General features: G+C 35.9%; 1 protein-coding gene across 1 annotated transcript; it reads right to left on the bottom strand.

Moving 5' to 3' along the window:
* Nucleotides 1-1,285: 1,285 nt before the first annotated feature.
* LOC141482175 (uncharacterized) lies at nucleotides 1,286-19,953 on the bottom strand. Its single transcript, XM_074175066.1, has 2 exons — nucleotides 19,588-19,953; nucleotides 1,286-4,758 (listed from the first exon to the last, which is right to left on the bottom strand). The coding sequence occupies exon 2, from the start codon at nucleotides 3,233-3,235 to the stop codon at nucleotides 2,294-2,296; it is 942 nt and encodes a 313-aa protein (XP_074031167.1). The 5' UTR covers nucleotides 3,236-4,758; nucleotides 19,588-19,953; the 3' UTR covers nucleotides 1,286-2,293.
* Between the last annotated feature and the right edge of the window lie 6,753 nt (nucleotides 19,954-26,706).

The following is a 26,706-nucleotide window of genomic DNA, read 5'->3' as shown; positions in this document are numbered from 1 at the left end:
GTGGTTGCTGTATTTCTCGATATTGAAGGAACAGTTGACAATGCACTACTTAAATCTATAGGATCGTCCCTGGCTAGGATAGGTATAGAATCCACCATGATTGGCTGGATCTATGCCACGCTGGTAGACACAACTGCAACTACGACTCTTCAAGGTGAGGCCATTAGGTTCAGGTGGGGTTCTATCTCCCCTTCTGTGGTCGCTCCTGATGGATAGTCTGCTTGATGTCTTCGACAGACGACATATTATTCAAAGCTCGTTGGACGTTGTTCACAGTTCGTGCCTAAGGGAGCAGATGTCTGTCAACCCCATCAAAACTTTTATCTTTCATTTTTATATTTTTATTTTATCCACAGATGGATAAAAAACACCTTCCGGTTCTGGTGCAGGTGTTTTCAGTTGCAGACCCAGGACAGAGATTTCAACCTGCCAGGAACCCATGCGACTGCATTTCAAATGGAAATTCACGCTTTTGAATTGTGTGCGGAGAGATTAGAAAAATCCAACCTCGTACACAAGTCAATGAAATTATTCTCGGACAGACAGTCGTCAAGCAGCGTTAGAAGCTCTTGGCTCCTACCGAGCAACGTCTTAATTGGTAGCAAATTGCCAAAAACGACTCTCCCCGATAGGAAGACTTAACAGATTGTCTCTGGTCTGGATTCCTGGCCTGGAAAGCAATGAGGCTGCTGACTCCCTTGCGAAGGAGGGTGCTGCAAGCAGCTTCATCGGACCAGAACCTGTCATTGGCATCGCTTTAGGTTTTTCCAAACAAACAGTGAACACTTGGATGGTAAGAAGATTTATGTACTTCTGGCGGAATCTCAGGATTGGCTCACTCCAAGGCGTTTATCCACCCTTCGAAGCTTGGTACCAAACAGTTGTCGGACTACAGTAAGGATGAACTACGATGTCTAACAGGCCTTCTTACAGGTCACTGTCATTTGAATCATCATATGCAGAGACTCAGACTGTCGGAAGATAGTGTGAGTTGCCTTCGTTTGGAAAATGATGAAACAGCAGAGCACATACTCTGTGCCTGCCCTGCTGTGGAGCGAATCAGGTTATTAGAATTCGACAGAACCGTACTCTTACCATCTAACCTGAAAGATCACTCACCATACAAACTAATCGGCTTCGTTAAGAAGCTGGGTTTATTTGGTCGGGTGTAGGGTCGAATAGACCCACTCACTTTGGACCTAAACTAACCCAACCCAATGAAGTATTCGCCTGGAATATTCGAATTCGGGAAGAAGTGAACGTAATTTTTCACAGACTTGTAATATGTATTTGTCCGACTTCATATGACAATCGACCGTTACCCCAATATACTTGATGTTGTTTGTTCTCAGAATATCAATTGTTTCGCCAGATTGATTATTGACTTGTGATGTATTATAGCTAGGGATGCCACTAGTATAACATGCAAAAGGTAAGAATCACGTTTTTTTATAATTTATGGATAGTATCCTCTAAATAAAACATTCAACAATATTTTCCATATCCTGTTCTGCTTTTTCTCTCACATCTTTCTAGTTATTGCCTTCATAGATGATAATTGTATCATCGCCAAAAGAAGAAACAAACAATCGATTATTGAATTATAGTCTATTTCAAAAGAGTGTAGAGTAATAAAATCTCATTAAGTATTCAAAAGCGCCACAGGGTGATCCGTCAATAAATTCTGTCACTTCCCTAGTCCGCATTGCAAAATTATGTCGTTTCATAAAGAGCAGGTAGGTATCACCCTGTTTTAAGGGATTTGTCCATTGTTATCGACGGATAAATACTGAGCCAGAGGCGCGCTAGTGGGATAATTGCCAAAAGAATATGCATTCATAAAAATTATATTAAAGGAAATAAAAATTTAATACAGCAGAACAGTGTTATTAAAAAAATATAAAATGTAACAATAAAATATATACGAACCGAAATCGGGAAATACTCACAAACACACACGAACGAACTTTACGTATTGAAACACTTGTGGGGACTTTAAATCAATTTATTCACAAAAACGACAAGAACTTTACTGGATACGTTATTACAATTTGACACTTGAACAATACTAAAACTGTGAACTTCCCTTAACGTTTAACAACACTCTATTTATACCCTAATTGAATGTTCTAGAGATTACTAGGTACAATTTTCGAGAACCTTCCGAGAAAATAATTATTCAGACTACCCTTAATTCTAAACCCTAACCTAAGCAAAAGTGTCACTGTCACTGATACACTGGTCTCTGTCCAGATTGCTTATCCCGCTACAGTATATTTACAATTCAATTAAATTATTCTACATCAGTATAGTCTTCATCCGAAGAACTGTCATCATCCCCTGGTGTTATAATTATAGGGTCAACCACCTGATCGACCAAGTTGTCCAGTTCCCACATTTTATCTTCCTCTTTTAAAACATGCTGGATTGCTTTTTGCCAGTTTTCTGATGTGATTTCCATAATGGCTTGATCAAACAATACCTTGACATCTTTCATTTTAAATGTGGTATTGTGCCTTGCAACATATCCTTTAACTTGTGCCCATGTAAGTTCTATAGGATTTAATTCGCAATGATATGGCGGTAGGCGCAGCACAGTTACTTTATACTTTTCTGCTACATCTTCTACGGCATATTTCATGAAGCGAGATTTATGTTGTTTTACTATGGCTAGTAGTTCCTTCTTTACTGAATTCGTCTCAAACTGAATACCTTTATTTGACAGCCAGTTAATAATTTCTTGCTTTCTCCAAGCTGAAGTTGGTACCTTCTCTAAGCGCCTTGAATGGTAGCTTGCATTATCCATAACCACGACCGAATCAGCTGAAAGAAATTTTAACATTTCCCCGAAGTAGTCTTCGAAGACATCCGAATTCATGTCCTCATGATAATCTCCCGTCCGGCACGACTCAAAGCTTAACAAACCTTCTTTTAAAAATCCGTCTTCGCTTCCAATGTGAGCAATTATAAGCCTCTTCCCTTTTCCCGAAGGCACTTTAATACCCGTCGAAAGGCCTTCTATGAAAGCTTGGCGAGAACTTGTTATATTTTTATCTTGCCACATTTTTTTGACTATATAACCTTCGTTTATCCACGTCTCATCAAGATAAAAAATTTTCTTTTGCTCTCTGCGGTACTGCTTTATAGTTGTCAAATATTTTCGTCTCCAGCAAACAATTTCATCACTTTCCAGTAATAGTGCCTTTCGATTGTGCTTTTCCCAGGCAAAATTCATACTTTTTAAAGTTTTCCATAAAAGTTTTCTGGATATCAAAGGAATATCGTTATCTTGGCTTATCTCGATAAATATTTTTTCAAGAGTGGGTATTTCCTTTTTAAAATAAAACGAATGAACTTTTCTTCGAATGTCACATTTGGTGTCTTCATCTAAGATTTTTATTGGTCTTCCTGATTTTCTCTTGCATGGACTTACCTGGCCTGATCTTTCTTTCTCGCAATAATTTAAAAATCGTGGACTGTCCAATTCCAGTCATTCGGGCACATCGCTCAACACTTTCTTGCACAGACAAACTAGGGTGATCGTGTTTAATGCAATCATATACATTTAAAATTATAACTTTTTCGCAAACAGATAGCGGAGAATTTTTTACACTTCTTTTCTTTGGAGTAAATGTCCCCATTTTATAACTTTTTCACTATTTCTATATCACAATATCACTGTACGTTTAATTGGTGTAGTAACAATTACTATTATAACTCGAATGTTTAAGACACCATTACAATATATTTAAACCCTTTTTCTTAATTACCTGGGTTTAATAGGTATTGCATGATTGGTGGGCAGGGTCAAAAAGGGATTATTATAATGACATGGCACCTCGGAACTAAGTGTTAACCCTTTTTTGAGAAATCATGCTCAAGTATATGAACCCAAATTGCATATTAAATAAGTTTACAAGAACCACTAAAATTAATCTTAATCTTTTTTTAAGAAATTTTACTTACCTAAATACATGTAGGTACTTAGTTTAGACCAAATTACTTCCCAAAAATGGCCTTTTATTATTATCTATGTCTGTAATTTTTAATTTACTTTAATTATTAAGTTTAATAATCCTAAGATTTGCCTACGCCCATGGACGACAACGAAATTCAGGCAAATTTTATGACACTTCATGATTTATTACTCTACACTCTTTTGAAATAGACTATAATATATAGAATAAAAATTATGGAACCAAGAACGGTACCCTGTGGGATCATACCTTCATTTCTTATAAAAAATATTCAAAATTATGCCTTCTCACGTGAATTCTATCCGATTTCTAGTCTAAAAAAGTTACTTTCACTCCCTGAAGAGCTCCTTACCTGGTACAAGCCTAGGTCCGTTGATGGTCGACAGCGTAGTCCCGCTACCATACTTCAAATGTCCGTGCTCTGCGTTGCTGGATACCACCGCAATCTCATCGAGCTCATGGCAGTCTTCCAAAGGTCCAACCCTGTGCCCCACAAGCCTGCCGGACGAGCTATCGTGGGATTGTTTCCTTCCACGCAAGCTCAATACGAGCCGCTTGGCTGTTGACATCACGCCATGCCCTGTCGAGTCTGATGAGATTCCCGCATAAAAGAAGAAGAATTTCGCGATCGGAACACCGCGGCGCGGCCAGTTACCCGCTTTGGTGGGGTGCTAGAAGGAAGCATGGCTGGGGAGAGGTTCGCGATTGGTCGGAGGCAGGCATTTAGTGAAGCGGGGTGGTTAGTATGTCTTTTGCTCAGTCCGTGGAAGTATTGTTGTATCTGAAAAAAATAAAATATTTTGAGATTGTTGGCTCGTAGAAATATGAAAGGCGAAGTGCAAATGAACTGTTTATTCGATATGAATGTACCAATAATCAATAAACTCTCAAATAAATTGATGAGTCTATCATCCAAATTGATAACGTTTTCTGGAAAGTGTTCCATTACAACCACTAACAAAATCAATATATTTTTGTAAGTTCTTTGCGTGTTCTCAGCGTGCTGAGCTGAACCGGTGACACTCTGGGATGGCAATTACTGCAGCGATCACTGCAGCTCAGTACGCTTCCAAGGTACTTTCTAGTACCTTTGAAACATAGTGAGCTGCAGTAATCACTGCGCTTCAGAGGTACTATAGGTGCCTTCAAAGGTAGTTCTGAAGCGTAGTGAGCTTAAGTACCCGTGAAGGGAAAGCAGTACTGCCTGTTTGTTGCCAGTCCAACTATGCCGAAACGTTATTCCATCTATTTCAAGTCAACCACCAATCTGACATCCGTTAAATCTGACTTTCTCGTTTCCTTTACCTGTTACAATACTTGTAAATAGATTTGATATTTTTGTACACACTATCTTCGTTATTCATCTGTTAGTCCAGGCAGCTTGTGTTTTTTTGCGAAAAGTTTTGCAAGAGTTTTGAAAATTGGTTCTAGATAGTATTTTGGGCCGCTGAACACGAATCTGAGGTTTGCCAACTAAATTTTTCACGGGAAATATATGTTTTTTTGCAAAAGTTGTGAAAAAATTCGACTTAGTTTTGGTTTTTTGCGAATAACTCGCAAACTACGCAATTGGTGTAGAAAGTTATTCATGCGTCCTACATGAATATTCAGTTTGTTATTCAACAATCCTGCATCTGCCTTGTTGCCATACTTATTATTATCAAAGATAACTTATATTTTTGCCAGAAGCCTCCAGTGTGATTATTGAGATTATTGCCGAAGTGGATATTCTTATTTCATTCAAAGTTATAGAATATTTCTTGGTTTTTCCCATTGGTTTACGATTTGCAAATGTGCTTGCCTTAACTATAAATTGAACCTCTAGAGTTTGACTTTTGAATTAGATTTTGTATAATTTCACGGAAATTGAATGAATGAATAAATAAATTCAGCTTACATGGGAAGAAAATCCATATCGACGTGGACAGTTTCTAGTAAATAAGTTTTTGGTCACTGACACCAGACAGCATATTTTTTCATTTTATTATGTCATATCCGACCTTGTTGTTTATTATCACTTACTGTTATGTATAGGGTGACCCTCGAGTGATGACTTCAGACAGAGCTTGCATCGAAAACGCTGCCCTTCAACATATAACAAAACAATTCACTAGATATTGTTATTTTATGAGTTTACAAAATAAGTTCGCGATGGCATATGCCTATTTTTCAATGGATGCTTATGAGTCCATTTCAATGTTTGAAATAATGGTAACATATAAATTGGTAAGTAATAGGAGAACTATTTAGACGGAGATGATATAATTTCTTATTAAATAAAATCATCTAAAGGAACAATTCGTTCAGGCCAGTCTCAACACCCTTATTAACACCCTTATTAAATAAATGCGTTACTTGCCTTAAGGATTTTATACACATTGTATTAGTTACCTCTTGCCATGTAATTCAAATTAATTTTTCAGAAGTTGTTGCAAAATTGAAACTATCACACAAGAAAATGATTTTAGGCGGCCTGACAAACCATTGCGACAGATCTGTTGAAGAAAGCTTCCAAATGCATTGGTTTTGTTTTCCGTAGTGAACAGATTTTAAACAGACAGACATATTTTGAAGGTTGAGGTGTATCTTATCTTTTTGTTGTCCATAAGTAGATATATTTTCACCTTTTTCAAGCATACTTTAGTCAAGCGAATTTTATCAAAAGACAGATTAGTAGTAGCTGAGGCCTTTGCTCAAAGAGTTCAAATGAGACAATATAGTTGAAATAAGAGTATAAATTTTCAATCATAAGGGGTCAACGGAACTTGCTTTATACATCTTTATCAATTGGGAGCCTCATCCACACTAAAAGGACTTCGAATGGTCCACAGTGTTCCAAAACATCCCATAGTAATAGAGACTGTTCTGAGACGTTTCACAATGATCTGTATGTTGCGGAATATTTCCGAACGTTTCACACTATTCTCAAACATTCCAGAATATACCGGTATGTTCTGGAATGCTCTTGGTAAAACTTCCTCATCTCTTCACAAGCAAGTTATCCAGATAAAAACGAGAAGTTTTTCCATGGATTGGGCATAGAGAATTACCACATCATATAATTATCTTTATCGTGGTATGCGCCCAAACATTCCTGAGTATTTCCAAAAATTCTATCACTTTTCAGAATACATGATTTTTCTCTCTTATCTGAAGGAAGACTCTTTGCCTTCTCTAGATAATTTGGCAATGAGTTCTCTTTTTCGTCGATTCTAGTAATCTCCATCAGTTTAAAATTTGTGTTAGAAATACAATTTTCTCGGCACATTTCCATTTCGGCATGCTCATTTTTATCAGCAACCGTTACTTCTTCCAAGGGTTTTCTACAAAACCACCTTTTTTTAATTTTTGAAGGACATTCTATAAATTTAACCGGTTTCCTCTGAAATATCAAAAGTATTAGTAGAGCTTTTTTTGTTCACTATCGATATAAAATTGACTATAGATGTATATGATGGAATTAGCCGATACTTGATGTAAATCCATAACACTTTATTGTGAGATTTTCACTTAAAAATTTTACGAAAACGCAACACGTGTTTCACCATATAATGGCTTCTTCGGGTGTATCTTACTAACAATATTCTACATATCCAATGCTTAATATATCTAGTTTTACAATTAGACGTAGCTACATTTCAAGTACCTGATTTTTACCTAAGTAATGAAAAAATTCATGTGATGTTGGGATACATCAATAAACAATAATCCGCAGTCAAAAAAGTTTTATCCCAATTTTAACGTTAATTATAAATTTGTTAATTAATAACTTTTTCTGAATTGAAAGTTAATATAAAAATCCCTATAATTATCAAACTAAAACCCCGGAATTTTTTCCTTTGGTGATGTTATCCTTAATAGGCAAAACAATAGATTACCGTTGCCAAAATAAAAAAATTGTTATTTTCTATTTTTTTATTGACAATTGAAAATTATAATTTTATAAAAAATACATTACAAAATTTTTTTTCCTAATTTTTTATTGTTTCAATGTCTCATGGCTAAAAACTGATTAATAATTTTTTTTTATTTTTTACAGCTATTGTTAATATATTCATTATAAACAAATACATTGTTTATAAGCAATTCGAATTTTTTTTGCATTATGTTAATTGAAAAAATCATGATTTTTAGAAAAAAAAAGGTTTTCTAAAAAAATTTCTTTGTTACTCAAAGATGCGTTTGTTAATAAACAATCGTTTTTTGCAACTAAATATCAAAATCAAGGAACCAATTTTTTTTTAATCATAAATTCTATTGTTTTCTAAGGTTTTGGAAAAACTTTTTTTTTCATTCTTTTTTTAATTGTTTATTTGAAAAAAAATTGTTATAAACAATTTTTTTATCTATTTTTTTCAATACTTTGTTCTATAATAGAAGTAACTATGTGTTTTCTTTAATTCATTCTATTTTTTATAAAACTTTTAATATTGTGTTACCTTGATACTTGTCTTTTTCATTCGCTCCTTCGCTTTTATAATTATAATAACTTTAAAACTATTGCAGTTATGATAAATATGCTTCAAGTCTTTTTTGTTCATTATGAATTTATTAACAATTTAAGCCTTTTCGAAGAAAGAGTGGGGATTTGTCTCTCTTCTTCGGATACTTTCACGGAAAGTGTTTTGAGTTTCAACTCAGTACACCTCGAAGTTCACTGACTAAGAACTCTTTCATTTGGAGAACTGCGTTTTTATGGCATAAACTTCCTGAGAATATTTTTCCAAATGGATTTAATTTCCAGTGATTCAAATCCAATGTGAATCGCTACTTCCGCGCAAGGATTTGGCTGTAATGCTTGTGGTTTGTCCTTGAAAAAAATAAAACCGTTATTCATCCAATATTGTTTTCTTATAAGTATCTGAATTACTCAAGCCAAGGTCGGTCGGTAGCCAAGCGGTTCGGCGTAGGTGCTTTGTTCACTCACTCGAATTGACTGCCGTGTTGGTCGGTGGTTCAATCCCTAGTCTGAACGATCGATCTTCACTTGCTATCGTCCAACCCGTGTTAGGAATCACACATTAAAAGGTAAGACCTCGTTAATCCTTAGTTCGCACGAGTTTCGCCTTCTGAGGGTTGTCGTTCGTAGGGGTGCGACAGCTGGTTAACGGAAAAATAGATTTTAAACAGATACATTTTAGTTTTGAATCATTGTTTGCGCCTATATAATAAAGTCCTATAAGCAAAATATCAATAATTCCAAAATTATTTGAACTCTTAATTTATAAATACAGGGTGTAACTAAATAACTGTTAAACATCCAAGGAGATGATTCCTCATCAAAAAAAAAGGATCTTTCATTTAAAAGAAATTTCTTTGGAGCATCCCTTGTTAAGATACAGCTCCTTAAAGGGGGTACATAAAATTTGTATAACAATTTTTTCACAAGCACTAAAACAGTTACAATATTGAAATTAACCTGCTGTTTCGTACTACCAAAAAGATACTTAGCCAGAAATTTATTTGTTTTACACCATGGTTGTAAGGGGTGGAAAACGCAACCCCTAAAATTTATTTCCGAAGTAACTTTTTGTCTTATCATCTGTTTACCATTCAAAAATGTATCTCCGATAGCCTGTTTCATTCTAAACAAAAAATGTCTCGTGTGTTTTTTGCCCAAAATAAACCACTTCGCAGCAAAAAATTATTTTACGAACAACTACAGAGATACATCGTCATAAATGCGAAAATATGAAACTGATCTATCGTAGGTCACTATTAGCTATAGTGACTATTAGCAATAGTGACAGTTAAATTGGTATGACGCTGTCAGTTTGTGAATTTTCAAAATTGAATTAATACTGATTGTATGTTATTGTTCTGTTCTTAATTTGTTACTTTAATTATTCACTTGTTATCAAAATGGCATACACAAATGAGGAAATGGCTGATATGCATTACGTTTACGGTCTGTCGCAGGGGAATGGGTTAGAAGCTTCTAGAAGATATGCTGAAATGTATCATCAACGGCAGCATCCTTCACAAAGAATATTTGCTCGACTTCATCAACGATTACGAGAAAGAACGCAGGATTGTGGTCGCCATCGAGAAGTACGAACACCGCAGCTTGAGGAAGCAGTACTTAATTTGATTGAAGAACAACCTGCTACCAGTACTAGAAAGATTGCTTTCCAGCTAAATGTTGATCATATGACGGTATTTTGAATTTCAAAGGAACAACTCCTATACCCTTACCATTTGAAACGAGTACAGGCACTGTTACCGCGAGACTTTCCGAACCGTTTCGTATTTTGCAATTGGATGCTGGAAATGATTAGAAGAAATTGTGACTTTCTGAAGACGATAGAATTCACAGAAGAATGTAGTTTTTCTCGGGACAAGATTATTAATTTTCATAATTACCACATATGGGCTGATGAAAACCCTCACGCTATTGTCGAAACTGACCATCAAGAACAGTTTTCTCTTAACGTGTGGCTCGGAGTTATTGGGGATGATATAATTGGGCCTCATTTTCTACCTCCTCGATTAAATGGTGGGTCATACGTTCAATTTTTAAAAAAAAGTGCATCCAGTACTGCTGGAGGAAGTTCTTTTGGGCGTCAGAAGGGATATATTTTTATGCATGATGGGGCTCCCGCCCATTTTAGTCAAGTAGCACGTCAGCATTCAACTGAAACATCTGTAAATCAGTGGATAGGTCGAGGAGGACCACAGAACTAGCCCGCTCGATCCCCGGATCTTAATCCTCTCGATTTCTCTATTTGGGGCCATTTATAGCATTTGGTTTATCTTACTCCTGTTCGCGATGTAGAGGACTTAAGAAACCGCATCATCGATGCGTGCAGAGTAATCAGAGAGACTCCAGAAATATTTGAGCGAATACGTGGCTCGATGCGCCGACGTCTAGACGCATGAATAATGTCTGAAGGTAGACATATTGAACATTTACTATGATTTCTACATGTTGTTTGTTTTGTTATTAATAAATTAGTTTTGTTTATTACCCTTTAATCGTTTAATGAAGGTACTAACTACAAAATAACAATAAATCCAGTTCGCATTTATGACGATGTATCTCTGTATAGTAGTAGTTGTTCGTAAAATAATTTTTTGCTGCGAACTGGTTCATTTTGGGCAAAATACCCAAAAGCCATTTTTTGTTTAGAATGAAACATGCTGACGGAAATAGATTTTTAGATGGTAGACAAATAATAAGACAAAAAGTTACATTGAAAATAAATTTTAGGGGTTGCGTTTTCCACCTCTTACAACCATGAGGTAAACCAAATAAATTACTGGCTAGTTGTCTTTTTGTACCCCTTTTAAGGGGCTGTATCTTAACAAGGGATGCTCCAATGAAGTTTCTTTATATGAAAAATCCTTTCTTTTTTTCGATGAGGAATGACATCCTCAAATGTTTTACACTTATTCAGTTACACCCTGTATATATTTCATTCAGTTGAAAACATTATTATACCTGAGCAATATGTTTTTTTAAATCGATCTCTTGAATCGAATCTGTTTTGTAACTTTGAATTTTTAATGATAATCTGGATAAAATAATTCAAGTTGACACTATTTAAAAAGATTTCAGCAATTTCTTTCCCAGCTATAACCTCAATGGAAAATGGACAGATATTTATGTAACTCACGTCATAAAGAATAATAGTCTTGCAAATGATGTGCAGATTAATATTTTATTATTTTTTCGAAATTGATAATCAAAACCTTAGAGCATATTTTCTCATGATGTGAGGTTATCGAGAGCTCACTGCAGATTTTCATCATGTTTTGTGTCGTTACTAATGAGAAGTGTTTTTGTTCACATACATATCTCAAGATTCTCCTTTTTCTTTGATGAAATAGCTTTATAGGTTGGATATTTCATTTTTCAGACAATACAGATGATTTTTTTTCCGGAAAGTACATTTCCAGTTTTTTATTGTTTCCATGCGAATTGATGGTTGAAAGGACTAGCATAATGGTTCAACAACATTGTATTGTTCTCTCTACCTATTATTTCATCTACTCATGCGTATTTTGCGGATATTCCAGCATATCACTCAGGAAATGTAATGTTTGAAATTTTCAAACTACTCTGAATGAACAAATGACATATAGTAAAAAAACGCTGTACCTATAATCAAAAGATATGAATGCCTTGAAAGAAATTACAATTTACCGTATTTTAAACGTAGTTTCTCTTGACAAATGAAACCAAAAAATCATCTTCTATCGTGAATAGGAATGTGTTCTTATTCATCGGTTTCGCATCATAATAATTTTCCCAAGCAGAAAAATTAATCTCGAAGCTTCCGTATCGATAAATTTACAAACACCTACACAACCAACCACTCTTATCGATCAAGCTGACCTAATTGCAGTAGTGCAAGACATAAAATCACTTTCAACAAGTCTCATCAGTTTTGGATGGAGCTGACCTTTAAACATTGACAAATCGCATGGTGCAGGTTCCGGCTAATTCCACCTGGAATAATTGGTCAATCAACAGCCCGATAGAAAATAATGACCCGAGATCTTCGCATGCCCGTCCACTCCAATAACCTTCGACTCTATCCTTCTGAAGGAGTCGAAGGAAAAACGACCGAATATACGACAGCTCCCAGATGGCTTCATTCTGCAGAATTGCACAAAACCTTTCGGATGCTCTGAAACGATTTCCAGTCGATAAAATATTGGGCAAGAGGCTGATGTGGGAATGAGTTAAAGTGACTAATGTGTGATTGATTTTTATCTGTGAAAAGAATTTTTAAAATATCGGATTTGAGTGCGAGGATAAGTTTCATATTCCCATATGTAATAATGATAACAAAAATAATTTTCATGTTCAACGGAGAGGTTGACTGATGCATTGTTATGAGAATAGCGAGCCCGCGCGAAAGGACTGAGAAATACAACCGGAGATGCCGTTCTTTCCATACAAAATAAAGGAAATTATGTATTCTATCTTCGGAAACGAGACTACGAAACTCCTATTCTGCATATTGGGGTGGAAGTGGCAGTTCTACATACTTGGCAACATGTCACCGATGTCACCATTAGAACACGCAAGGTGCTTCACAAAATTGGGCCTGTGAAACCACAACAACTGTTTTGAGTGGGTACAGAGGTTAATAATGTTCTAATAGAAAAATCTGATATGTAGCAAGTTTCCTCCAAAGTTTACAACGCCGATCAAGCACATTTCCATTTGGAGGGGTTTAACATCTTGAGCGAACACCAATATGACTTTCGGAAACAAAAATCAACAAACGACCTCTTATCGTATGTCACCCATATTTGGAATAACGCAATCGAGAAAATGGAGAGTCAAGAGCTGTTGCGTTTGATATTTCAAAGGTCTTAGGTCGTATGTGGCATGAGTTGCTGGTCAAACTTTGATGCTATGACTTGTTGGATCATTTTTCATGTGGCTCTCCAGCTCCCTGACAGAAAGTTCCCTGCAAGTAATTGTCTATGGATATATCTCGAATACGTTTACCATCAACGCTAGTAATCCCCAGGAATCCATATTGTCTCCAACCTTCTTTTATGTATATTAACGATTTATTGGGGAAAAATAATTCAATATAATGCTTTTCTGTCGACAGCACACTTATCTTGTCATTCCATCTGGATTCAGGACATAGGCTGCGGATGCACATTTTCACCGGCAGCAGGAGGTTGCATATCTCAATGAAGGTCTAGAGGTGAATTCGAATTGGGGGAGAGTAACCAGGTTCAATTCGATGCTACAGAAAAATAAATGTCTCTGAACCGTTTGTTGGTGGTTGAAATAGACACCAATATGTCTTGGCTGCGTCTCAAAAGCTTGAAACTTTGTTCTGGACCAGAAATCTGTACACACCTCAGCAACTTTTGATGCTTTATACAGCTCAGATCAGACCTTCTTTGGAGTAGTGTTCTCATGTATGGGGCTCCGCTCCTAAGCATACCCTGAAGCTGCTGGATTCCATCCAGAAAAGAGCAACACAACTGATTGGAGACACGAACATCACTAGTAACTTTGATAGTCTGGAACATCAATGAAAGGTTTGAGATTTGTCTGTATTTTATACATACTTTCAAGGGAGATGTTCAAGTGACTTGGCACATTTGATTTTACACAGAGCGGTACATATCAGAAATACGCAAAGGACTATGACCGGGCATTGTTTTGAGGTTCAACTCAGTACACCTCGAACTTCACTGTTCAAGAGTTATTTCATTCGGAGAACTGCGTTTATATGCAATAAACTTCATGAGAACGTTTTTCCAAATGAATTTAATCTCCAGCGATTCAAATCCAACGTGAACCGCTACTTTCGCACAGGCACCGCTCTCAGAGCGCCTCAAGGATTTTCCTGTTCTTCTTGTTTTTTGTCCTCAGATGGAGAAAAAATGCTGCCTCTTTGGTTTGGAAACTTAAATGGCGAATGCACAACATGAAAATCGAGATTTGGTTTGGGAGACAAACTACGTCTCGTATCTCGTGGAAGTGAGGCGAGTAGCCGCTAAACTGAGATGAGCCTACCATATGTGAGTGAAGGAGTGTTGCTAACCACCAAACAGAATTAGTTTGATGGGATACGGATTCAATTGGCTGCTAAAAGTCACTATAGTGAGGCAAGCGAGAAGTATCGCTTTTTTCAGAACCTCAATGTGTTATATTATGCATATTATAAACATCTGCAACCATTCAACCTAGACACTCCATCAGCATAAATTGCGCGAACCGATCTTCACCGAAGAAATTCGAACAGCAGCGAAATTCGGAGCAGCGAAATTCGTAGAACCCAAAAGGTGTCTTCGAGTTTCGCTGCTCCGGGCACAGATGGGATGAATATTCATGATTGGAAGAAACGAACAAGTTCCCACCGCCGAGTGGCCAAAATTTTCAATTCTTGGCAGGTGGAATTGACACGCCCCTCACAAATTGAATCGACGTATTTTTTCTAAGTAGTCATACCCTATATTTCCGATGGCCTCCACATAAAAATGAAAACCAGAATCAAAAAGATCAAAACAGAAGACAATATTCTGTGCAGCTGAAATCCTCTCAACTAAGACACAATTGTTACACTTCCGAAATAGGAAGCACAAACTAGTAGCTGCTGAAAAGACAGTGAGGCGAGTTAGAAGTACTAGTGAGAACACTTATCTCTTGTTTCAAGAGCTCTCTGTAGAGAGCTCTGAACAGAATTTAGTATGTGAATAGCCCCAGAATAAGTTTAAAGGGTCTTTATTGGTTCAAAAATCTTTGCTGTTCCAGGCCCGAATAGTTTGAGATTAGTAGGAAATAGTTTTTAACCAACTGACTATGGTATCTTTTCCATTTCCAATTCTTGTCTGGATGGGAAGCAGACATAAAACAGCAGCAGATGGTACAAATTTTCATGACCTAAAATTTTACAAAAATCTTCATCAGGTTTTTTCGAAAGCTTTGTACGTTTCAAGGTCGCAGACCCATATCACAACAAAGTGTTCTATTATATCGTGGTATATACTGATCGACGCAGAATTGGTACAAACTTTCATGACCAGAAATTATACAAAAATCTTCATTAAGTTGTTTCAGAAGCTTCGTATGTTTCAATGTCATGTTATTTTGTCGCTCCATATCTCAATAAATAATTGTTCGTGGTATATACTGCTCGACGCGATGGAGAATTGGTACAAACTTTCATGAGCAGAAATTATAGAAAAATCTTCTTCAAATTGTTTCAAAAGCGTTGTATGTTTGGTCGTATTATTTTGTAGCTCCATATCTCAATAAATAATTGTTCTATGTCGTGGTATATACTGATCGACGCAGAATTGGTACAAACCTTCATGACCAAAAATTATACAAAAATATTCATTAGGTTGTTTCAATAGCTTTGTACGTTTCAACGTCATGTTATTTCGTAGCTCCATATCTCAATAAATATTTGTTCTACTATGTCGTGCTATATACTGATCAACGCGATGGAGAATTGGTACAAACTTTCATGACCAGAAATTATAGAAAAATCTTCTTCAGGTTGTTCCAAAAACTTTGTACGTTCGGTCGTGTTATTTTGTAGCTCCAAATCTCAATAAATAATTGTTCTACTATGTCGTGGTATATACTGATCGACTCGATGGAGAATTGGTACAAACTTTCATGACCAGAAATTATAGAAAAATCTTCTTCAGGTTGTTTCAAGAGCGTTGTACGTTTGTTCATATTATTTTGTAGCTCCATATCTCAATAAATAATTGTTCTATGTCGTGATATATACTGATCGACGCAGAATTGGTACAAACCTTCATGACCAGAAATTATACAAAAATATTCATTAGGTTGTTTCAAAAGCTTTGTACGTTTCAACGTCATGTTATTTTGTAGCTCCATATCTCAATAAATATTTGTTCTACTATGTCGTGGTATATACTGATCGACGCGATGGAGAATTGGTACAAACTTTCATGAGCAGAAGTTATAGAAAAATCTTCTTCAGGTTGTTTCAAAAGCTTTGTACGTTTGGTCTTGTTATTTTGTAGCTTCATATCTCAATAAATATTTGTTCTACTATGTCGTGGTATATACTGATCGACGCGATGGAGAATTGGTACAAACTTTCACGAGAAGAAATTATAGAAAAATCTTCTTCAGATTGTTTCAAAAGCGTTGTACGTTTGGTCGTATTATTTTGTAGCTCCATATCTCAATAAATAATTGTTCTATATCGTGGTATATACTGATCGACGCAGAATTGGTACAAACCTTCATGACCAGAAGTTATACAAAAATATTCATTAGGTTGTTTCAAAAGCTTTGTACGTTTCAACGTCATGTTATTTTGTAGCTCCATATCTCAATAAATATTTGTTTTACTATGTCGTGGTATATACTGATCGACGCGATGGAGAATTGGTACAAACTTTCATGAGCAGAAGTTATAGAAAAATCTTCTTCAGGTTGTTTCAAAAGCTTTGTACGTTTGGTCTTGTTATTTTGTAGCTTCATATCTCAATAAATATTTGTTCTACTATGTCATGGTATATACTGATCGACGGAGAATTTTGTACTTTACTGTTCATTTGTTTTCAATTTCAATTCCTTTTACCTTTTCAGCTCATCACTATAAAATATCGTTAGGCGATTTTCAGCCAATTTTTCTCTACGAATTTAAATTGAACCAATGCGCTATCGAAACGGTCCGAAAAGTTAATCAGGCATTTGGCAGTGATAGTGTGAATGAAGGCACTATTCGACGTTGGTTTGCCCTGGTGGGGACTGACCCATCACAAGAAGAAGAAGAAGAAATGTACGTCAGCCCCTATCAAAAAGTTCGAAAACTGGATGCCCAACGATTTGAACGATCGACAGAAATCGTCATGTTCCGAAGTCAGTTCTTCTTTGCTTTTGCGCAACCGAAACGATTATTTTTTTAATTGAATTGTCACGTGTGACGAAAAATGGATCATCTACAACAATCGACGAAATATATCGAAATTTGCGTCAGCAACAGCCGGTACTGGTCAGCAGAAGAGATCCAATCCTTCTCCACGATTACCCCCAGCAGCACGTTTCACAAATCAGCGTCCGAAAATTGAACGAAATGGGCGTCAAAGTTCTGCCTCACTCACTATACTCCCCAGACCTCTCACCAACTGACTACCATCTTTTCAAGCACTTCAAAAACCTTTGCCAATCAGGACCAGGAAAGAATGACCTTCGTCGACCTAATCGAATCGCGAGCACCCAATTAATTTTTATGCTGACGGAATTGATGGACTTATACATGAAGTTTTCATGTTATTTAAACTCACACTCAATCTGATGCTCGGCATTTTTCCATTTTCTGCGTTGAATTGTGCATGATATCTATATTTCTATCTACATTTATCTACATATCTCTCATAACCACACGAAAGTTCACCCAAACTACGTCCAGCTCCGGTCCTATCCCTATCGATGGAAAATAATCATCTCGTACAAGTCCTGTTGAGGCAACAGGTAGCCGCTGACCCGAAAGCACGTATCGCCGAAGAAAAACTAAATTAAACAGATACCGTACCCCAGAAACAAATTGAGTACGTGACATGATTTTCTGATAGGTCAAGGGTTATCAAAGGAAAATCAGTCTTCGGATAAGTGGTAAAGAAGGCTGAATGAACACGGTGTCTAGTTCTTTATAAGGATGTTTTCGACTGGCGGTTCATCGGGGCTCTTTTTGAAATGGAGAAAGTAATAGGAAGGTTATAATGGAGATTTATAGGGGATGAATCTAGGCCTAGAAACAGGGTATTTGAATTCCTGAATAAAAAATTTGCTCATTTGCATTTCGGCATCTTGTGAATTCATATTCACAATATTTAATATTTTTTAATTCAAATAACAAATATCATTTTCCTTTTTGTAAGAACTATTTTAATTTCGTTTGTTTGAAGGTGATTGACAATGTTTCATGATGAATTTCACTAGTTCGGACTTCCATTGTCTAATAATATATAAAATGATTTGAAATCCCTGAAACAACTTAAAAAAAATCTTATTGTGTTAGTTGTTTCAGAGATTTCAAATCATTTTGTACAGTGCCTTCATTTCAAAACTTCCCACCCCTAGTACTTCATTTAGCAGGGAGAATTTGCCGTAGGCAAAAAACACGTCAATTTAGATATCGAAGGGGAAGTTTAAAACCAGTGCCAGTGGTATTTTAGGTTCAACCCCCTTACCCCTAGCTACCCCCACTTAATAATTTCAAATAGCACCCCCTATCTTGTAACACATCATTTTAAAGATCACAAAAATTCTCACTCAACCCCGTTTAGAAGACTGAAATTGGTTGATCCGTTCTTGTAAAATAAAGCAAAATGGAAATTAATCATAATAAAAAATAAAATAATAGCTATTGCAATTAAATAAATGTACCCTACTTTATTAGGTGTTTAAAATCTTCACCGTCAGTAGCTAAGCAAAAGTACAATCTATTCTCGATCCTATTCCTATTCTTGGATCCTGAATAACCTGTGGGGGAGTTTTGTATACCATTGTCTTCAAATGACCCCAGAGAAATAAATCTAATGGCATTACATCCGGAGATTTTGCCGGCCATTCCAGAGCGCCTCTTCTGCCACAGGATACCGTTGATCGAGCCCCTGTCGGACATGCAATGCGTAGTGTGGTGATGCGCCGTCCTGTTGAAAATGTAAATTTTGTTCATCCAAGAGCGGGTTGTCTTCTTCATCAATTTAACGTTCTAAGGACTGTGTTATGAGTGGATCGATTACATTTTCCAATAAGTTCAAATACAATTGGCCAGTTGAAATTTCTTCAATAAAAGTAGGGCCAATTATTTCGTTTCTCAGAATTCCAGCCCAGACGTTTATTTTTAGTGGATATTACGTCGAAACAAGTGTGGATTTTCATTATCCCAGTATCTACAGTTATGCTCATTTACAAAGCCATTAAGAAAAAAAGTTGATTCATCACTGAAGCAAATATTTTTTATCAAATTCGGGTCATTTTGAATTCTCGCAGTCATTATTTCACAAAATTCAATTCTCCTATCATAGTCATCCTCACTGAGTTGCTGAAGAATACTCATTTTGTAAGGAAAGAACTTGTTTAGTTTTGAAACTTTGTGTATAGAACCAACTGAAATATTTACTAACTTACCGACTTTCGAAATTGAAGTAGTAGACTCAACGGCGAACTGGCCTAAAATTTCAATCTGTGCGGTTTCCGTAAGAATTCTCGGCTGCTTTTCTGCTTTGCTGCATACAGAACCGGTCTCTTCAAATTTTTGAACAAGGTCTAGAACATATCGGTGACTCACATTTTAGCCTATATGCCTTTCATTAAAAACCCGGGCTGTCCTACGAGCACACCTATTTTCAACACCATAAATAAAAATAATTTCAGTTCTTTCTTGTAAATTGTACACCATTATGATTTGTATCACTGTCAGTGCAACTGACACCACTTGACAAACAGTTTAAAATCAGGAATAACTAATTCTGATAAATGTTTTCACCATTTAATTGTAACTGACACCAAGAAGCAACTGTGTGCCCTTATCTCACTTTCAGCTAAAGCAAAAAACTCTGTGTAAATAAAAAAACATAAACATACCGTTATTGAGTCAGTGGTAGCGGTTCCATAAATTTTTGCATTTTGTTATAATTAATTTTCTTTTTGCCCTATTTTACGAGAACGGATCAACCAATTTCAGTTTTCTGAACGGGGTTGAGTGAGGATTTTTAAGATCTTTAAAATTATGTGTTACAAGATAGAGGGTGCCATTTGAAATTATTAAGTGGGGGTAGCTAGGGGTAGGGAGGTTAAACCTAAAATACCACTGGCACTGATTTTAAACTTACCCCTCGATATCTAAATTGACGTGTTTTTTACCTACGGTAAATTCTTCCTGCTAAACGAAGTACTAGGGGTAGCAAGTTTTAAAATGAAGGCACTGTATATTAGACAATGGAAGTCCGAACTAGTGAAATATTTTAATTTCAGTAAAGCAATATTTTGAATGATGAATTGATTACTCTATTATTAAAAATAGATCATTTCTTCATTTTTTTGACCCACGATTATTTTATCGTGAGTATTGTAACAGGGATAATTTTGGATAGGTTCTGGGTAATAGTAATGGTTTCTCAGAATGCCTCAGTTTATTGCTGATTTTTGATAACGACTCCAAAATACTAAAAGTTTACTACTTTCAGTAATATATTCATTTTAAAAACCACAATTATCACTTACCTAACACCAGGAAGAAAAATTCGCTTTGCAAGATTTAACAAATGAATTTTATCCCAAAGGGCTGTCAGCTTGGTGTGCCGGCATCTAAATCCACAGAATAAAGTTTGAAATAAAAAACGTAAGGTCAAATAAACAGGAAAACAACAAAAACCTTATTAGTCGCCAATGCTGAATTGCGACTAATTATTTCGCAGACGGTCAACTAGTACCATCTGGCGATAAATAGCACAGGATTCTTTCCTATGCTACAGTATGAATGCTCAATGCACACAAGAATTACAATAACTCTTTTGAAAAGATAGGATGAAAAAAATAACTAGCTAGATATGTACTGTAGACAAGACAAGATTTATTCTAACTTTACTCTTACAAGGTTTGAAAACGTAATGAATGATGTTACAAAATGCAATGTTTCACATCGGTAGTTACAGAAGGAGTCAGATTCGTCATTGTAGGGATAGACAGAAGTTTGGATTAACATAAGTAGGAAAGGTCATAATTCCCAAGATAAGAGATACAAGGAACAATCAAGGAATTGAAAAATCTAGCTATTTGTAGCTTACAATATTTACGTGAAATAGACTTGAATATACGGGTTGCTTGAGAAAAGATATTCAAGAATATTGAATTTTATGAGGATAAGTGGATTAGAAAAGACCCTTTCATTAGAAGACCAACTGGAAAACCCCGATTGAAAACCTTTGGGAATAATGAAAAATTAAATAAGTCAAACAAGATTATTTAACAATACATAAAATTAAAATAATGCCATAAAACAATCTGTTTTGTTGTACGAATTTTAGAGCTAGCAACTCTAGGCTATATACTAAAAAATTAAAATTCACTTGAAAAACATAATAATTTCGATAGCAAGATTTTGAGATCATCATGATTTCAATAAATAACATTTTTAAAATATTTTTTCAGCTATTCATCGGTTACCATATCGAAATGAATTGAAATATAATCAAATGCTTCCAAATATTGTAAAATAAGATAGTGGCTCAAAAAATGTTCTGATCATGTAATTTTTGTTCAAATTTGATATGAAATTGATAGATTGTTAGAAATTGGTGATGATTATGTGAAATGCAATGCTTGTTATTCTTCTCCAACTTCTTTTTTTCATATTAATATGAATGAATAAACATCTCATAGATATTTTTGGTCTTCTTCTCCAAGTAATGAGTTGACATCATCATCAAAATGTTAATAGCTTATCCGAATAGAAAACAACGAGATATCAAAATTGCCCCAACATCTGTGCCCACTTTCAAGAAAATTACTGCCGTGAAATCCACCTGTTCTCTTATTATTCAGATCGAGGCAGACGAATCCAGATGGAAAATCAGAGAACAGCTGGATCGAGAACCAATTTCAAAATCTACCATCAGCAATAAAAAAGAAAAGCTCTGAACGGCCTACGTAGAAATAACACCATCAAAAGCCTACCTGCAGATAAGGGTTTCACTACTGTGCTGTTCAGAAGGGACAATGTACGAAGATTGTACGGTACCCTACTGTATCAATTGAAAGGAAGTTGAACACTAAGTCTATTCACTTGTATGGACTATCCAACATCCACAAAAAGAGTGTTTTGCTCAGACCGATTATTAGCTCCAGAAATTGAGCTACTCAAAACTTCTCCATACTTTTACTGTCAATAATACAACCATTACGCAGAAAAACTTCATCTCTTGTGAAGAATTCAAAGCATTCTGTCGATCTACTGGGGGTATCGAAGTCACAGAGCAAAATCAAATAATTAGTTTTGACGTCTTCACACCAACATTATTATCAAAGGAGCACTTCAAATCATACAAAGGAAGCTATTCGAAGACGGGGACCTGGAAGATAGAATGAACTTACCTATAGAAGTACTATGGAATTACTGGGGTGTTGTATACGGAGCTGCTATTTCCAACTGAAGACCGACTTCTTTACACAAGACGAGGGACTGCCAACGGGATCGCCACTTTCACCAGCTATAGCCAACAATATATGAAATGGTTTGAAACTCTGGTCATTGAAGAAGATCACAAGAAGTCTGGTTGAGATATGTTTACGACATCTTTATGATTTGGAACCAACGAACTGCCATTTTCAGACGTATTGGTGAAGGGGACTGGCACCAAGTGGGAAACATCTGTATACCGAAAACCCACTCACACAGGACAACCACGAGTCCAACCACCATCAATCGACTAAAAAAGCTCGGGCTCTGTGATATGAAGGAAGGTTTCGAGAATAAACTAGCTGAAAGACAAGTACAACATTAGAACATGCTTCAGATCCGGAAAAACTATCCGTAGCAGCCTCACGAACTCCAAGCCACCAAACTGCGATTCCTAAAATTGCATTTACCAGATACCCTGCGAGTGCGGATACTGTTTGATATTCCTCTTGAAGATGATCACTTGGTGATCAAAACACGAGTCGAGGTGTTAAAATAACGGTTTTTTGTTGAGGAAAAACTCCAGAAATATTCATTACTACACCGAAGGTTCTAAACAGTGCATCACGATTGGACTATGGACGAAATTCACCATGAAACATTGTCAAACACCTTCAAACAAACGCTTTCACTGTTGCAAGTGAAAGTTGTTTGGAAACTTGAAACGTTGAATTACTTGTTTGATCTAGTAAAGATTCAGATAAATTTGATATGAGTCGGCTTTAGGATGTTTGAGAATGAGCCTCGATGAAATATCATTGTCATAATCAGCGAGAGTATCGTTAGAACTAAGAATCCTAATAGCAGATGAGATATCGCCCTCTTCAACTTCATTTTTTAAAAAACCTGTTTAAAATCTATTTTTTCGTTAAGCAGCTGTCGCACCCCTACGAACAACAACCCTCAGAAGTCGAAACTTGTGCGATCTGAGGATTAACGAGGTCTTACTTGTTAATGTGTGGTTCCTAACACGGGTTGGACGATAGCAAGTGAAAATCGATCGTATAGACAAGGGCTTGAATCGCCGACCAACACGGCAGTCAATTCGAGTGAGTGAACAAAGAACCCACGTCGAACCGCCTGGCTACCGACCTCTGAATCGTTTCCAATCGCTGGCGAAACAGAAGAAGATATTTTTCCTTCTTTTTCGAGTATTGTATAGGGAAAACCCTGAATGCGAAAGTAAGTAGATTTTCCCAAGTGGAAAAAGTTTTCTGCATTACACATTCATCGATGACTTCAGATAAGAAGGATGCTAAGCAAATTCTAGCAGATCTGGGATTCTTACAATATTGATAGAGTTCTTCAAAGCAGCTTATCTTTTGAATAATGATAATCTACCTTGTCTTATTTCATTCGGGTCATTGGTGGAACTGTCAATTATTGAGTATTTCGAGATCAAAATGCTATGTTCTGAATTTGACATTGACGTTTTGTGAATTTTTCTATTATGAACTTTAAGCCCAGTTTTGGATCTGAATGATTATTGGCAAGTTGTACAAACATTGTCCATGTCGTGTGATTGTTTCAGTTTATCATCACAAACAGAATCCATCCAAATTAGTGGAAACATGTCTATTCAGAATTGAAAACTGAACCTGTATGACAAACATGACGTGTAGTTGTCTTTCAGTTTTAGTTACTAGAACAGTTTTATAATGTTATACATTTTTATATATTTATAATGAATGTCTAATCTTGATTCAAGTTAATTAATTGTATTGAATTGTATATTGAGTGATGTTGCAATTTTCAATGATTAAATAATAAAGAAGAAAGTAATACAAATCATGAAATTATGAAACAACAAAAATTAATTGGCGCTCCGAGGCGACTCATTGATTCCAGTTGCGCATTTGCTTTTTCAGCTGCAGGAAAACCCAAAAAAGATCTTGATCTGCCAATGTCCTCTCTTTCATAAAACAAAATGTAGGGTATCTCCAAAAAATTAAAGACATCGCCAGAACACTTAGTGACACGACCGTTTCGTCTTTGACCAATGCGTAATAATGACCAGATTCAACGCCAGAACCACAGTGAACAATGACTGCATGAAGATTATATAGTGGTCTGCTAGATTGAAGTGTTCATCTATTTGGAACCTTCGTAAGAGTTTGGTGCTTCCGTCAGAAGTTGAGTCATGTTTGAAGATCATCAGTATTATTATTAGATTGACTGGTGCCTCAGGTATACTTGTTTTCTTATAATAGTCAGTTAGTTTGGCGCATGTTTGGCAATACAGTTGATCATCACCCGTTCCATTTTCAGATGATTTAACAATAAGCTCTGCACAGATTGGTTATCAGTCATATTAGGAAACGCTAGTTGAAGTTCCTCTTGAACATGTACTACAAAGTAAACTTGATCTGAGAAAAACTGTCAACTAAAATAAAAGCAGCATATAGTCAATTCACGAACTTAGCTGAAAGTAATATTTCATCTGACAGCTCTACTTTCTGGTCTTTCATACACAGTAAAAAAGGTCATTCGCGTATACCGGGTATAATGCAACTTGTTGATGAGGTATTTGATAATCCTAGGGATATTGTCAATGGATTCGCCAAGTATTTCAGAAGTGTATACTTGGTTTTGGACGAGAATATGCTTCGTGAAAATTCTCATGATTCTGATTTAGATACATTAAACATCTCTGCCTTCTCTAAAGTCGATATTGTTACTGCTTCAAAAAAAATTAAGAAATAAACTCACCGCAGGCGTTAACAATGTTCCTAGTCTTGTGATAAAGGACTGTATGGATGTTCTCTCTATACCTCTAATAGGCATATTCAACTTAATTTTATCAACTTGTGTCTTCCCTGAGCAATGGAAAACGGCTTGTGAATTGAAATGCCAATTTTGACTGGACTATATCAACGACTTCGGGAAATATTTCTTGGGTGATTTGTTGAGCACGTCTAAGGACATATCGATACCTACGGCAAATTATCATTTGGAGCAGAAACGTTCTTTGATATTTATTTCTCGTTGATGGTGAGTCGGAGCGACTTCAAAGAAACGAAGTCAAAGATATTTTCAAAGAGCCAACCGGAAAAGTATCGAATTAGTGAATACATTGGTTGGTATTTCCAGGATTCAATTTCGATTTTGACATGGGGAATTTCGATGGTTGTTATTGAAGTAAAAGCTAATATTTCACAAAAAAAGAGGATAAAAATGCGTTGGTCAAACAAGTTTCAAGTAAACTGTTGAAGAGAATTCGCCCTTCTTAAAAATTTGATATTTGAATGAACCCAATTCAATTGAACTATTCAAGAAAACTGATTGTAACATATCAAATCGACAATGAAATCAAAATAAAACTTGTATGATATTCAAACTTGATGTTTCAATTTTTTTTTGTCACGGTCAAGCTACTTTGAAAAATTGGGAAGCAAGTTATGGATTTCTAGATGAGAGAGACACTATTTTGATGATTATTTTCACTTGGAGCAAGGGCGCCAGTCTATAAAAAGACAAAGAGGGGAATGTACATAACAAGCCATTCCAACAAATGCTATTTGATTAAAATGTTCGTGGTGAAAATATAATTTTGAACTTATTTCTTTCTTCCACTGAGGCTTCGCGATACCCTTTAAGAGGCTCTGCTTCCCCGCAGGGGGGAAATTATGTCAAAAGGAGAAACACATACACTGAATGTCGTGAACAATAATTAAGATTAACTGGAGTGAATTTTGAATATTTTTCAATTGAATTTATTCCTATAGTTCCTTGGCAGAATCTGAAAATAAATATGAAACTGCTGAAAAATAACTTTTTCGATTTTCTGAAATGAACTGTTCAGATATCAGTTGAAGTGTACGTTTTCAGAAAAAAATCATAATCAAATTTTCATTGGTATTGAAAGGTTACTCAGTACAAGAGATACTAACCTGACAAAAAAAAACGGGTGAAAAGCAGGAAAGAGAGGCGAAAAACGAATGAATGGAAATTTAATATATCAATAAAAATAATAATAATAATAATAAGTCTTTATTCTCCAGAAGGACAATACAAGTATTGTATAGGAGTAGTCGTTCATCTAAAATTACCAGAACATGAGAACATTCAGT

This window comes from Leptinotarsa decemlineata, unplaced genomic scaffold (genome assembly GCF_025532065.1).
Source record: "Leptinotarsa decemlineata unplaced genomic scaffold, Ldec_3_MD MMD2_tig00000882_RagTag_RagTag, whole genome shotgun sequence".
Taxonomy (NCBI): domain Eukaryota; kingdom Metazoa; phylum Arthropoda; class Insecta; order Coleoptera; family Chrysomelidae; genus Leptinotarsa; species Leptinotarsa decemlineata.
The sequence above is the reverse complement of the archived record's forward strand: the minus strand, read 5'-3'. Positions and strand labels throughout refer to the sequence as shown.